Genomic DNA, 14,470 nt, shown 5'->3' on the forward strand with positions numbered 1-14,470 from the left:
GCCCCAGCCGTGTCTCTTGGGGGTCACTCTTGCTCAGCCCCAGCCGTGTCTCTGTTGGAGGGGTCTCTCCTACTCAGCCCCAGTTGTGTTCTGTTGGGGGGGGTCTCTCCTACTCAGCCCCAGCTGTGTCTCTGTTGGGGGGGTCTCTCCTGCTCAGCCACAGCCGTGTCTCTGTTGGGGGGGTCTCTCCTGCTCAGCCACAGCCGTGTCTCTGTTAGGGGGGTCTCTCCTGCTCAGCCACAGCCGTGTCTCTGTTGGGGGGGTCTCTCCTGCTTAGCCACAGCCGTGTCTCCATTGGGGGGGTCTCTCCTGCTCAGCCACAGCCGAGTCTCTGTTGCGGGGGGGGGGGTCTCTCCTGCTCAGCCCCAGCTGCGTCTCCGTCAGGGACGCCCCCAGCCTCACACTTCCTGCCTTCACAGGCCTCTGCTGCTGCCTTTGTTGGGTAACCAGTTTCTCAGCATGGGTTTCTCTGTCCATCTCATCCCATCCACTCCTTACCCTTCACCTCAGCAGAACGGGGGTTGGCTGATGCTTTAGTTTGCCAAAGGGCTGCTGATGCAAAGTACCAGAAATGGGTTGGCTTTATCGGAGGCAAAATCTTACAGTTCCAAGGCATGAAAAGTCCACGTGGAGGCACCATTAGAGCTGCTTTCTCACCCTAGTCAGCTGCCATGTGTTGACGCAAGAGGCCAGAGATCTCTGCCAAGGTCTGAGCCCTGCTGAGTGTAGCCAGGCATGGGCTCGTCTCCTACCAGGCCTCCTCTATCGGTCTTGGCCGCGTGGCTCCTTCCTGAGCTGAGCTACAAGCTACTGGCACATGGCTCGTCTCTCCCTGGTCTCAGCTCTTTGAGCTTCTCGGGGGGCTTCTCTCCTCTTGTGCTGCTCCGTGGGCCCAGCTCTTGGGGGCTTTGTCCTTAAGCGATCCTCTAGTCCTCTCACAGACGGCACGGTCAAAAACAGCAGCTTCCTTTTCCAGTGTCTGTGTATGTCTCTGTCTGTCTGTCTGCATCACACCCAGCAAGGGTGCAAACACTCAACCTGAGTCCTCCCTCACCGACCTAGTCCAATCCAGAGCCCTCAAGCGATCTTACCAAGCAATCTAATCAGAGGACCCTCAACCAAATTTAATGCAAAGGGTATCTCACCCACAGGAACAGATCAGTTTATAAACATTAAGGCTTAATGTTAAAAGTGCTTAGTGCTATCAAATCTCTGATTTAGGAAGGATTCATCTCAAAAGATATGAGGAAAAATTATATTGAGTTTAGAATTCTATACCTAGCTAAATTATCATTCAACTATAAAGACGATCCTACCAATTCAAGAGACCAGAACGTTTACTATCTGCAAACCCTTTTAAAAAAAACTAGTGGAGGATGAACTCCAGCAGTACAAACAGAATCCGTGAAAGAAGGCAAAGAATAAACCAAATAATGGTAAATAAACAAAACAACCAAAAGAGCCCCAAAAGACCTATAAAACTTTTTGCTAAATCTAAGCAATTGTTAAATATTGAGTGAAAATTGCTAGACAATTGCTAGATAACAATTGCTAGAATAGTACTACTGTAAAATAAAATGAAAATTACCAAAAAATAATCTGGGGACAAAACTTCAGATGACTTGGAACAATTCTATATGGTGGTTGGGAAGGGGAGTCAGAAAAAACATAATAAAGTCTTGGGTTTCTAAGAAGTGACAAACTGATTAATTCTGTAAGCTGACGTGATGCAAGTTTAAAGGCGCCACTAGAAGAATAAAAAGAGGATGTAAATTTCCAAAACATTTTACAAAGAAAAATGAAAGGAAAAAGAAAACCTGATCAAAGGATACAAACAAGAAAGGGGAAGAAAATGCCAACAAGATAGCACATACACACACTCAAAATCAAGATCAGGGCAGCATAACAGCTACCACAATAAAAAATGAAAGGGTTAAATCCTCCTGTCAAAAAACAGGGCCTAGAACTGAGTTTAATTAATTACCTAAAACAGGTGGAAAAGTAAAACACAAAGAGATGGAGAAATAAGGACAACACAGTGGCAATATTAGTATCAGACAAGATAGGATTCAAAGCAAAAACATACTGAAAAGAAGGAATAATTCACACTGGTAAAAAGTGCAACACATCAAAAATACATAATAATTATAAACCTGAATATGCCAACAATGCAACATATACAATAAAATAAAACTGCGAGAACTTCAAAGAGAAAGGAACAGAACTGTAATCCCAGTGGATTCTTTACCTACAGGAGTGACATGACTTGAGTTCTCAGTTAACAGTCTCCTTGGCTTGCCCACTTGCTTCATCATTCCCTTTCTCAATTTTAGCAACATCTCCAAGTGCTTTTCAAATTGAAACCATTTAATCCTCACCCACACCGTGGGCAGATATTTTTACCACCCCCATTTTACAGATGAGGAAACCAAGGCACAGAGAACTGAGGAACATGGCAAGGCCAGGCCTCTGGCCAGTACTGGTGTGTGCTCAGCCCCAAACCCAACCAAGAAAATGCAGACACCACCTGTGGAAACCATATGACAAGGAAAACCTCACTCTCAAAACGCATATTATCACCGTAGACAACACCTGAACAGTAAAGAAGGAAAACTAGGAAACAAGAGCAAATCAGTACCAAGACAGTCTATTTCACTTGGCTATTTAGGAACATGCTTCTCTAAAACTCTTGGATTGATAGGAAATAAGGGAAGTAAATAATGAAATTATGGTTTCTTTAGAAACAAATCCAATACTATGACTTATCAAACCTAAGGGGTGCAGCCAGAATACTCAGGAAAAGCATATACATTTAAACGCATTTTTTTAAAAGAGCATAAACAAAGGTTTTAATTCAAGAAGTCAAAAAATAAAAACATATGGTTTAAGAAAATGAGACAATTAAAAACAAAAAGTGGGAAACGGACTTTGGCCCAGTGGTTAGGGCGTCCGTCTACCATATGGGAGGTCCGCGGTTCAAACCCCGGGCCTCCTTGACCCGTGTGGAGCTGGCCATGTGCAGTGCTGATGCGCGCAAGGAGTGCCTTGCCACGCAAGGGTGTCCCCCGCGTGGGGGAGCCCCACGCGCAAGGAGTGCACCCGTGAGGAAAGCCGCCCAGCGTGAAAAGAAAGTGCAGCCTGCCCAGGAATGGCGCCGCCCACACTTCCCGTGCCGCTGACGACAACAGAAGCGGACAAAGAGACAAGATGCAGCAAATAGACACAGAGAACAGACAACCAGGGGACGGGGGGGGGGGGGGGGGGGAATTAAATAAAAAAAAAAAAGAAAAAAAAACAACAACAAAAAGTAGTTCTTTTGAAAACAACTAATAAAAAAGACAAATCTTTGGCATGTTTGGAGTAAAAGAAAAAAGGTGAAAAAAAAAAGTAATGATCTCTGGGGGTTTTAAAAACTGAAACTGCAGAGATCTGAAACTAGAGGAAAATATTATGTACAACCTTGCACCAATAAATGTAAAAATGTGCATGAAAGACGATAACTTTCTGGACTTGTTATTCAGAGGTCAGAGGTCAGTACCCCTAATGGGGTAGGGGCTCAGGCACCACCCAGGCTGTCTGACCCTGAACCCCATTTCAACGAGGCCCCCAGGGGTCAGAGTTTGAGAAGAACCATTCTAGGTAAATGCACATAAACAAAAGCTGAACTAGGAAGTGGCAGAAGATGTGACTCATGGAATCATCTAATCTTTTCTTCTCTGATCTGAAATATCAGCTTTATCAGAGCCTAAATACGTGGCTATTTATACAAAATTTCTATTTTGTAATGCTCAGTGCAAAATTTTTAACAATACAGAAATGCATAAACTAAAAAAATTAAGATTCTGTTACTCTATTCTTATACCCAAATCACACTATTTTAACGACTATACCTTCGAAATATATACTTACCTATATAATTACATATTCATTTCTGATACTTAATATTCAGGATAATATGTATAATTTTTCTCCTGATATAGCCAATCCCCCTTGGTTTTCTCTTTTTTTTTTTTAAATACATAGATCACACAAAATCTTATATTGAAAAATGTAAGAGGTTCCCATATACCCCACCCCCCATACCCCTAACTCCTCCCACATCAACATCCTCTTTCATCATTGTGGCACATTCATTGCATTTGGTGAATACATTTTGGAGCACTGCTGCACCGTATGGATTATAGTTTGCATTGTAGTTTACACTCTCCCCCAGTCCATTCAGTGGATTATGGCAGGATATACAATGTCCTGCATCCCTTGGTTTTCTTTTTAAAAAAATTCATAGCTACTCTTGAATATTCACTCTCCCAGATGAACTTGAGAACTGGCTCATTAAATTCCATAAGCAACCATTACGATCAGGAGTACAAAACCTACAATTAATTTGGGGAGAACTGATATTTTAACACCAATCTTTCCATCCAGGAACACCCATTTATTCAGATTTTTCTCTTACATTCTTCAGTAAGGATTTAGTTTCTTCATTTAGACCTTACAAATTTCTTGTTAGGATATTGTGAAGCTTTTACTCATTTTAATAAGTAAAATAAGAATAAGGTTCCTTCCCCATTTTTTATATGTAACTATTGATAACAGTATGTTGATCTAATCATCTCAATGAGCAACAATAAATTTTAACAGTTTTTCAGTTGATTGTCTTGGATTTTATGAAAGACAATATTATCACCTGAGAATAATGTTATTTTTGTATCTTTCTCACATACATACATATTTCATGCCTTTTTCTTTCCCTATTGCATGGGCCAGGAGGTTCAAAATCATGCCAGTAATTGGGAGATTTTCCGTATTTCTGATTTTAATGAGACAAAGATTCTGTTTTACCATAAATATGATGACTATTTTAGTTTTTACATTAAGGTATCTACATTAATATTTCTGTAGAAATGAATATGGAAAATTATGAAATTCTTTTACAGTGTCCTTTTCTAATCTGACAATGCAGTAAGTGAGATAGGAACAGAATCCTCAATGTTACATTATTATTTTTGTTCTAATACACCATGACGTGCCACTTTCTTTTTTTCAACATTTGTGTGCACACAGGAAAGTGCCTGGTAGATAGCTGGGGGTTGTTGAGGGTGGGCTTGAACCTCTTCATATTTAGAATGTTTCACAGAGAACATTTATTAAAAGAAAGAAAAACAAAGTAAGGAGTTGGAAGGGAAAATACTAAGGAAGTTTAGCATCTCTACATTCTCACCCCTCGGCCTTTTTATTTTTAAATGGAGAAAACATTCCACAAGTTCCGTCGCTTGTTTAATTTCTCGTATGATTTCATAAAACATCCTGTGCGATGCCCATTCTCAGTCAAAACGGCTCCTAAAAACCCAGGGAGTGGGCGCCTTACCTGCTCATCACTTCTGTGGTAGTCCCCGTCCTCATCCTGCTTCTCTTCTGCTGCGCCTTTGTTGGAACTGTCATCGGCTTTGGTTTCACCTTTCAGCACGGACAGAAATACCATATCATGAAATCCAGACATTTAAGCAGCTGTACGCAAAATACTATCAAACGCTCCCTTGAGTAAGTGACTGAGCCCATGAGTCACAGGAAGAGCAGCAAGCTGCAGCTAAAGCTCAGCACTCTGTAAAGCCAGGAGCTTCCCAAGTGGTCAGAGTCTGGTGCACATGGCAGGTAAACGCAGGTGCACGGCAGGTGCATGTAGGCACGTGGTGTGTGTGGTCATGTGGTGGACCATAGCAGGCTCGTGGTGGGTGGACATGGGTGTGCAGTGGGTGCATGTGGGCATGTGGGGCGCATGCAGGAGTGTATGGGCGCGTGCTTGGTGCATGTGCGTATGCAGGAGTAGATGTGGGGGGGTGGCAGTGCATGTGGTGAGTAGTGAGTGTTGGCGGTGCATGTGGATTCAAGGCAGGTGGATGTGGGTGTGTGGTGGGTGGATGTGGGTATGTGGAGGGTGCACGTAGCACATGGCAGGTGCACATGGGTGTGTGGTGGGTGGATGCAGGTATGTGGAGGGTGCACGTGGGTGTGTGGCGGGTGGACGTGGAGGGTGCACGTAGCACATGGCAGGTGCACGTAGGTGTGTGGCGGGTGCACATAGCACATGGCGGGTGCACGTGTGTGTGTGGCGGGTGCACATGGGTATGTGGCGGGTGCACGTGGGTGTGTGTGGCGGGTGCATGTAGCACATGGCGGGTGCACGTGGGTGCCTGGTGGGTGGACATAGCACATGGCGGGTGCACATGGGTGTGTGGTGGGTGCATGTGTGGCAGGTGCATGTAGCTCATGGCAGGTGCATGTGGGTGTGTGGTGGGTGGATGTGGGTGTGTGCTAGTGCACGTAGCACGCAGTGTGTGTATGTGGGTGTGTGGCTGGTCCATGTATGAGAGGTGGCAGAAAAGAAGAGAAAGACAGTGGGAGAAACTGGCAAAAGGGACAGATGAGCTGCCCTCCACTGTCCTCCACTCCCCTCCAGAACCCCAGGGCCAGGGCCGCCTGGACCCTATCCTGCTCTAATGCACACCCCAGGAAGCACCCAGAGCAGGACGCCAAAGCTGCTTCCCCTCGGGGGGCTCGTCCCTCCCTGCCCCCGCCCTCGGAATCTGCTGGCTTTTGGCCTGCAAAGCTCTGCCTCTGTGAAGAGTGATAAGGGCTTCATCTTCTCATTCTCACACTGCTAAAAAATACTCAAGGCAGTCTAGAACATTTTTAGGAATGTGTGGTCTACTAGAAAAATATCATGGCCTCAAAGATTTGTATAATTTGTTATGATATACATAGGTTTAAAAACGCCATTAACTTTATGGAGAAATCAGAATGTTATTTTGCCATTTTGTAGTGAAACTGAGTTATAGATAAACATCATCTTCCCTGTGGACCACCCCCCCAGCCTCTGACCTCCCCGCACTTTCTAGGACGCTCCTGCTCCCCCCTCCCTGGAGCTGCACCCCAAGGCCCTCTCGCTTCACCTACGGCAGGACCTTGTCCACCCGCGTCCCGGGCTCTCAGCCCCGTTCCAGAGTCCCGTCAGCACTGGGGGCTGAGGAGGACTTCCGCCCGAAAGCACCTTCCCACCAGTCCATTTTAGAAGTTTCCTTACTTTGTAATATCAAACTACATGAAGGAAGGTTCAGAAGACAAGATGAGCTACAGAGCTCGCTAAGAAACGCTTCCTCACGTTCTCAGTAGCCAAACGAGAGGCTCACTCACCATTCCGATGGGAATCTAAGTGTTGCTTTGCCGAACAAGGCTCCCCCTTGACGTCTCCAGGCACCTCCATGCCTAGCTTGTGATAGAATTCCCTCTGCTTCCTCATTTCCGCTATTAAAAATTAATATATAATCTTTAATATTAAGCAGGCAAATAATTATATTAAAATTCTGTTCACAAACACTTGAAGAAATTACAGATTGAGATATGGAAATGGTGAAGGCTGCTACTAATAAAGCAAATCCCAGCTTTGGGTTGTAATTCCCAGAAGTGCTGCCAGCTAAGCACAGCCAGGTCAGTGGCCCTTCCTTCATTTGCAAATATTGGCTGACCATCCACTGCGGGCCAGGCACAAGTCAAAAGCACATCGCATGGCGCAGAGGCCACATGGTGCACATGTGGCGCAGAGGCCACGCGGCGCGGAGGCCACGTGGGAGACAGGCTTCCCTGGCAGCCCACAGGAGGCTGCTCTTGCTGGGAGCCGTCCAGGAAGGACCCCGAGGCCTCCGAGGGCACACGGGATCCTGGGGCTGGGGTCTAGGGTGGGGAGTGCTCAGCACTGCGCAGTCGCACGACGGACCTGTCCTCAGGGCTGATCAGTGCAGCGGGGGGCCTCCCTGCTGGCCATGAGCACTGACCACGCACAGGCAACAGCGTGACAACTCGGGGGTCTCCCATGACCGCCAGCTCGCAGGTGCCTGAGATTTTACCATCAAGCAACCATGAGAAAGCTCAGCCTTGCCCGGGGTGGGTGGCAGCAGAGCGAGGACGGCATCCGTGCGCAGCTGGCCTGTCCCTGGTGCTCGCTGCGCCCGGGATGGTGCCCTGTCCTCGGGCGCACGCGCCGTTCCACCCCCAACAAGCCGCAAGGACAGGCCCTTCACAGCTGTGGACAGCGAGGGAGGGGGGGTGCGGGCAGCCGTGCTGAGCTGCTCTGGCAAGCGCAGCGGGAGGACGGCCCAGCTGGCCAGAAGCTTGCCTCCCATCACCACGGTCGGGGTGGTCAGCACAGCAGAGGGAGCGCACCCCATGTCCAGAGCAGTGGCCACAGCCTGCCCCAGCGACCTTGGACGCAGGACCCCGCTCAGAGAGCAGCGGCTCCCCAGGGGCCCAGGTTTTCCTCCACCAAATGCCCAGTTCTCTTCTGGATCACGGCGCCGTGGGCAGCTCAGCCTCCTCCGCCCCACGCTGGCCAGCACAGCAGCCACTGCTGGGCACCAGAGGGGCTGGCATAGCAGGCTTCAAAAACAAGGCCAGCAGGACCAGCTGTGCATCACACGTTCCGGACAGAGCGTGTCCAGGAGACTACAGGGACTACTAACCTACTCTTTTCTTAATGAGAGAAGGTGCAGATTTACAGAAAACCGTGCAGAAAATAGTTCCACACACAGTCTGCCTTAAGAAGACTTTTCTTCAGCATGGTACCTTTGTTACAACTGACGAAAAAATATTATCATTGTACTGTTAACTGCAGTCCATGTCCACATTAAGGGCCACTAGTTGTGTTGAACAGTCCTATGTTTTATTTTTAATTTTTGTTTTAGTAACTTACATACAACCTAAAAGTTCTCCCTCTTAACTATTCAAATCTATAACTCAGTAGTGTTGTGCTGCCATCACTGCCATCCATTACCAAGACTTCTTGGATCCTGAACACAAACTCTGCACAATTTGACCATTAAACTCCTCACTCCCTGCCCCTGGCCCAGTCTGTGGTAAGTTATAATGCAGATTCTGATTTGATGAATTTGCTTATTCTAATTATTTTATACCAGTGAGATCATACAATATTTTCCCTTTTGCGTCTGGCTTATTTCACTCAACATGACATCGTCAAGGTCCATCCAAAATGCACATTCAAGACTCCATTCCTTTTTACTGCTGGGATATCCCCTACAGTATGGCACACATTTATTTATCCATTCATCTTCTGATGGACACGTGGGTTGGTACCTTTTGGCAATTGTGAACAATGCCACTAAAAACATCAGTGAGCAAATATCTGCTCGAGTCCATTTTCAATTCTTTTGGGTATATACCTAGTAGTGGGATTGCTGGGTCATACTGTAAATCTATACTTAGCTTCCTGAGGAGCCGCCAAACTCCGTTTCCCACAGCAGCTGCACCATTTTATATTCTAACAACAATGAACTAATGCCCTATTTCTCCACATCCTCTCCAGCACTTGGAGTTTTCCACTTTTTAAATAGTAGCCATTCTAGTGCATGTAAGATGGCATCTCACTGTGGTTTTGATCTGCATTTCCCCTAATGGCTAATGATATTGAGCATCTTTTCACGTGCTTTTGGGGCCATTTGTGTGGTTTATCTTCTTTGGAGAAATATCTATTCAAGTCTTATCCCTGGATTTTAACTGTGTTGTCTTATGATTGTTAAGTTGCAGAGATTTTTAACATATTCTGGATATTAAACCCTTATTGGATATATGGTTTCCAAATACTTTCTTCCAGTCTGTACGCAGTCTCATCCTTTTGTTGGTAATGTTCTCTAGTAAACAAAAGTTTTTTTTAAACTTTGATGAAGTCCATATTTTACCTATTTTTAATTTTGTTACTCATGCTTTTGGTGTAAAATCTAAAAATCCACTGCCTACTACAAGGTTCTAAAGGTGTCGCCTCATGTTTTCTTCCAAGATTTTTATAGTATTAGCTCTTATATGTTGGTCTTTGATCCAATTTGAGTTAATTCTTTTATATGGTGTGAGGTAGGAGTCTATCTTTGCTTTTTTGCATGTGGACATCCAGTTTTCCCAGTGCCACTTGTTGGAGGTCCTACTCTTTTCCAATTGAGAGGACTTGGCACTTTTGTCAAAAATCAATTGGCGATAAATGTGAAGGTTTATTTCTGATCTCTCAATTCAATTCCATTGGTCTATGTCTGTCCTTGTGCCAGTACCATTCTGTTTTGACAACAGTTGCTTTGTAATTGGTTTTAAAATCAGTGTGAGTCCTCCAAATTTGTTCTTTTTCAAGATGGTTTTGGTTATTTGGGAACTCTTACACTTGCATATAAATTTTGATGATGGGCTTTTCTGTTTCTGCAGTGGAGGCTCTTGGAATTCTGATTGGGATCGTGTTAAATCTATAAAACACTTTGAGTAAAATGATGACTTCGTAATATTTAGTCTTCCAATCCATAAGCATGAATGTCCTTTCTGTTTATTTGGGTCTTCCTTGCTTTCCTTTAGCAAAGTATTCTAGTTTTCTGTGTATAAAGTCCTTTATATCCTTGGTTAAATTTATTTCTAGAGATTTGATTCTCTTTACTGCTTTTTTGGATGGAATTCTTTTCATGATTCCCTCTTCAGATTGTTCATTACTAGTATATAGAAATACCACTGACTAGTGTGTGATCTTGTACCACTTTGCTAAATTCATTTACCTCTAGTAGTTCTGTTGAGGATATCCCAGGATTTTCTATATATGCAGAGGATTATGTTGTCTGCAAATAGGGAAAGTTTACTTCTTCCTTTTCACTTGGAATGCCTTTTCTTTCATAGACCTATGTACTCTGAGTAGCATTTCCAGGACAATGTTGACTAACAGTGGTGACAGGGGAAATCCTTGTCTTGTTCCTCATCTTAGAGGGAAAGCTATCAGTCTTTCACCACTAAGTACAATGTTAGCTATAGATTTTTCATTTATGCCCTTTATCATATTGAGGTAATTTCCTTCTCCTAGTTTTTCAAGTGTTTTTATCAAGAAGGTGTAGTAGATTTTATCAAATGTCTTTCTACATCAAATGAAATGATCATGTGGATTTTTTCCCTTCCTTCTATTAATGTGGTGTATTTTATTTGATTTTTCTTATGTTGAACCACCCTGGCATGAGATAAAGCCCATTCTGTCTTGGTGTAGAACTATTTTAATGGGCAGTGGATTCAGTTACCTAGTATTTTGTACAGGATCTTTGCATCTATTTATAAGGGACATTGGTCCATAATTTTCTTTTCTTTCCTTGAGGTATCTTTATTGCTTTACTGTATCAACCAAATCTTCTATTTTCTTATTAATCCTGTCTAGATGTTCTGTTATTGAAAGGAGTGTAGTGAAGTGTCCTATTAATGCAGAACCATCTATTCCTCCTTTCACATCTGTCCATATTTGCTCCATATATTTTGGGGCTCTGGGGCTCTGCTGTGAGCTGCATATATATTTACTTGTTGAAATAACTGCTTTATTAATACATAATGACCTTCTGTGTCCCTTCTAACAGGTTTTTACTTAAAGTCTATTTTATCTGATATTATTATAGGTTTATTTCCCCCATCCTTTCACTTTACTTTTTTTTTTTTTAAAGATTTATTTATTTCTCTCCTCTTCACCCACACTATCTTCTCTCTGTGTCCATTTGCCGTGTTGTCTTCTGCGACCACTTGCATTGTCAGGTGGCACCAGGAAACCGTGTCTCTTTTCTGTTGTGTCATCTTGCTGCACCAGCTCTCTGTGTGTGCGGCGCCACTCCCGGGTGGGCTGTGCTTTTTTCATGCGGGGTGGCCCCCTTGCCAGGCACACTGTTGCATGTGGTGCACCCATACATGGGGGTAACCCTGCGTGGCAGCACAGCACTCCTTGTGCGTGGGCCAGTTCACCACACACAGGTCAGGAGGCCCTGGGTTTGAACCCTGGACCTCCCATATGGTAGGCGGATGCTCTATAAGTTGAGCCATGTCCACTTCCCTCACTTTACTTTCAACCTTCTTGAGTCTTTTTTTTTTTTTTTTAAAGATTTATTTATTTATTTAATTTCCCCCCTCCCCTGGTTGTCTGTTTTTGGTGTCTATTTGCTGCGTCTTGTTTCTTTGTCCACTTCTGTTGTCGTCAGCCGCACAGGAAGTGTGGGCGGTGCCATTCCTGGGCAGGATGCACTTTCTTTTCACGCTGGGTGGCTTTCCTCACGGGCGCACTCCTTGTGCGTGGGGCTCCCGCACGCGGGGGACACCCTTGCGTGGCACGGCACTCCTTGCGCGCATCAGCACTGCGCATGGCCAGCTCCACACGGGTCAAGGAGGCCCGGGGTTTGAACTGCGGACCTCCCATGTGGTAGACGGATGCCCTAACCACCGGGCCAAAGTCCGTTTCCCCTTCTTGCGTCTTTGAATTTAAGATGCATCTATTAGAAACAGCTTATAGTTTGGTCATCCTTTTTTATCCATTCTGCCAATCTTTGCCTTTCGACTGGAGAGTTTAATCCATTTACTTTTAAAGTAACTACTGACAATACAGGCCTTTCTTCTGTCATTTTGCTATTTGATCTTCGTAAGTCTTATACATTTTCTGTCCCTCAAATCTTCTGTTAATGCCCACTTTTACGCTGATTTTTTGTAGTGTATCATTTTGAGTCCCTTCTCATTTCTTTATGATCAATTTTTCCTATATTTTCTTTGTGGTCACCATGGGGCCCTAATTCAACATTCTAAGTCTGCAACAATCACAGCTGATATGATATCCACTTAACTTCATAGCACACACATATACTGTTCTTATACCCGTCCCACATTTCATTGTATTTGTAACAAATCAAATCTTTATGTATTATATATCCAAAACTGTAAATTTATCATTACTTTTTACAAGCATGCATTTCAGAAGCTGTAAGAAGTAGAAAGTGAAGTTACATACCAAAGAATACAACACGACAGTCCTGGCATTTATAGTTACCCATATGGTTGCCTTTGTCAGAGGCCTTTATTTCTTTATGCGGCTTCAATCCATCTCTAGTGGCTTTTCCTCTCAGTCTGAAGAACTGCCTTTAACACTGCTTTTAGGGCAGGTATAGGGGTGACAATCCTTCGCCTTTTGTGTATCTGGGTATGAATTAACCTCTCCCTCATTTTTGAAAGACAGTCTTGCTAGATATAAAATGCTTGGTTGGCAATTATTTTCTTTCTGCACTTTAAATGTTTTGTACCACTGCCTTCTTGCCTCCATGGTTTCCATTGAGACACTGGCAACTTCATCTTATTGGGATTCCCTTATACATAACACCTTGCTTTTCTCTTGTACTTCTCAGGAATCTTTGCTTGTCCTCAATATTAGACAGTTTGACTATGATGTGTCTGGGCATGATTCTCCTCAAGTCTATTTTGTTTGGGGTTCATTGGGCTACTTGCGTGTCCACATTCAAGTTTTTCTTTAAATTTGGGAAGTTTTCTGCCACTATTCCTTTGAATATTCCTTCTGCCCTGTTCTTCCCTTCTGGGACTCCTATAATGCATATACTGGTAGGCTTGATGATGCTCACTTTTTATAATTTTTTTTTCTGCTTCTCAGCCTGAGTCATTTCAGCTTTGTTGCCTTTTAAGTTCACTGGTTTTTTTCTTCTTCTGACAGCTCCAATGTGCTGTTGAAATGCTCTAGGGAAATTTTCATTTCCGTTTCTTATGGTCTTCAACTTCAGTATTTCTCTTTGGATCCTTTTTAAAATTGCTATCTATTGAGGTTCTCATATTGTTCATTCATTGTTTTCCTGATGTCCTTTAGTTCCTTTAGTTCTTTATCTGTGTTTCCCATTATCTCCTTGAGCACGTGTGTATTATTTTTTTTATTCTTTGCTGGTATGTTCAATGCTGGATCTTCTTTGTTAATGGTTTCTGGGTTTTTATCCTGTTCCTTGGGATGGGCTATCATTTCCTGTTTCTTTGAGTTGTAATCTTTTGTGGAACACTGTATATTTTGATATTTTAATGTATTAACTCTGAGATTTAGTCCTTGACCTGTCTATGCCTTAAGTTTGTATCCAGCTAGCAATATGCCAGAGATTTCCTTGTGTGCCAGGAGCTAACAGAAACAAACACAATAAATACTTTTCACTATCTTTGCAAATTGGCCCTGCTTTGGCTGGTGGTCTCCTTCAGAGCTTAGCTTTCCTGTCAAGAACAGCCTGAGGCCAATGGGAAGTGCAGGGCCCTCTCCGTCCTTTCCAAGCCTGCATCTTATCCTGGGCTGTGCTTGCTGGTGGCCTCAGTAATTCCTGTTAACAGGAATTAGAACATCTCCTCTACCAAATACTCCCTACCAAATACTTTCTACCCCTCCTAAGTGCTCTTTCATGACTTAAAGCAGGTAATCTTTGCCCCAGGCCACTGTAACTTCATTGTTCCTTACACAGCTTCAGCTGTCTGCAAAGCTGCTTCTATCTTGAGGGCAAGTACTTAGAAGGGGAGCCCAAGAAGAGTTTCCTGGCTCAGTCTTTGAGGTTGCTACCAAAGGCAATATATTAAAAATAGATATTTAAAAATTTAACTTTTGACCAAAAAA

General features: G+C 43.9%; 1 protein-coding gene across 10 annotated transcripts in view; it reads right to left on the minus strand.

The window, feature by feature from the left end:
* The window catches only part of PCGF3 (polycomb group ring finger 3), an 83,251-nt gene that overhangs the window by 32,380 nt on the left and 36,401 nt on the right, over positions 1–14,470 (minus strand). For all 10 annotated transcript variants that reach the window (XM_058301968.2, XM_071217770.1, XM_071217782.1 and 7 more), the window contains 2 exons: positions 7,192–7,302; positions 5,369–5,457 (listed from right to left, as the gene is read on the minus strand). In XM_058301968.2, the coding sequence (XP_058157951.1) occupies positions 5,369–5,457; positions 7,192–7,302 (200 nt within the window). The remainder of the gene's footprint in view (positions 1–5,368; positions 5,458–7,191; positions 7,303–14,470) is intronic.

This window comes from Dasypus novemcinctus, chromosome 1, assembly GCF_030445035.2.
Source record: "Dasypus novemcinctus isolate mDasNov1 chromosome 1, mDasNov1.1.hap2, whole genome shotgun sequence".
Lineage (NCBI taxonomy): Eukaryota > Metazoa > Chordata > Mammalia > Cingulata > Dasypodidae > Dasypus > Dasypus novemcinctus.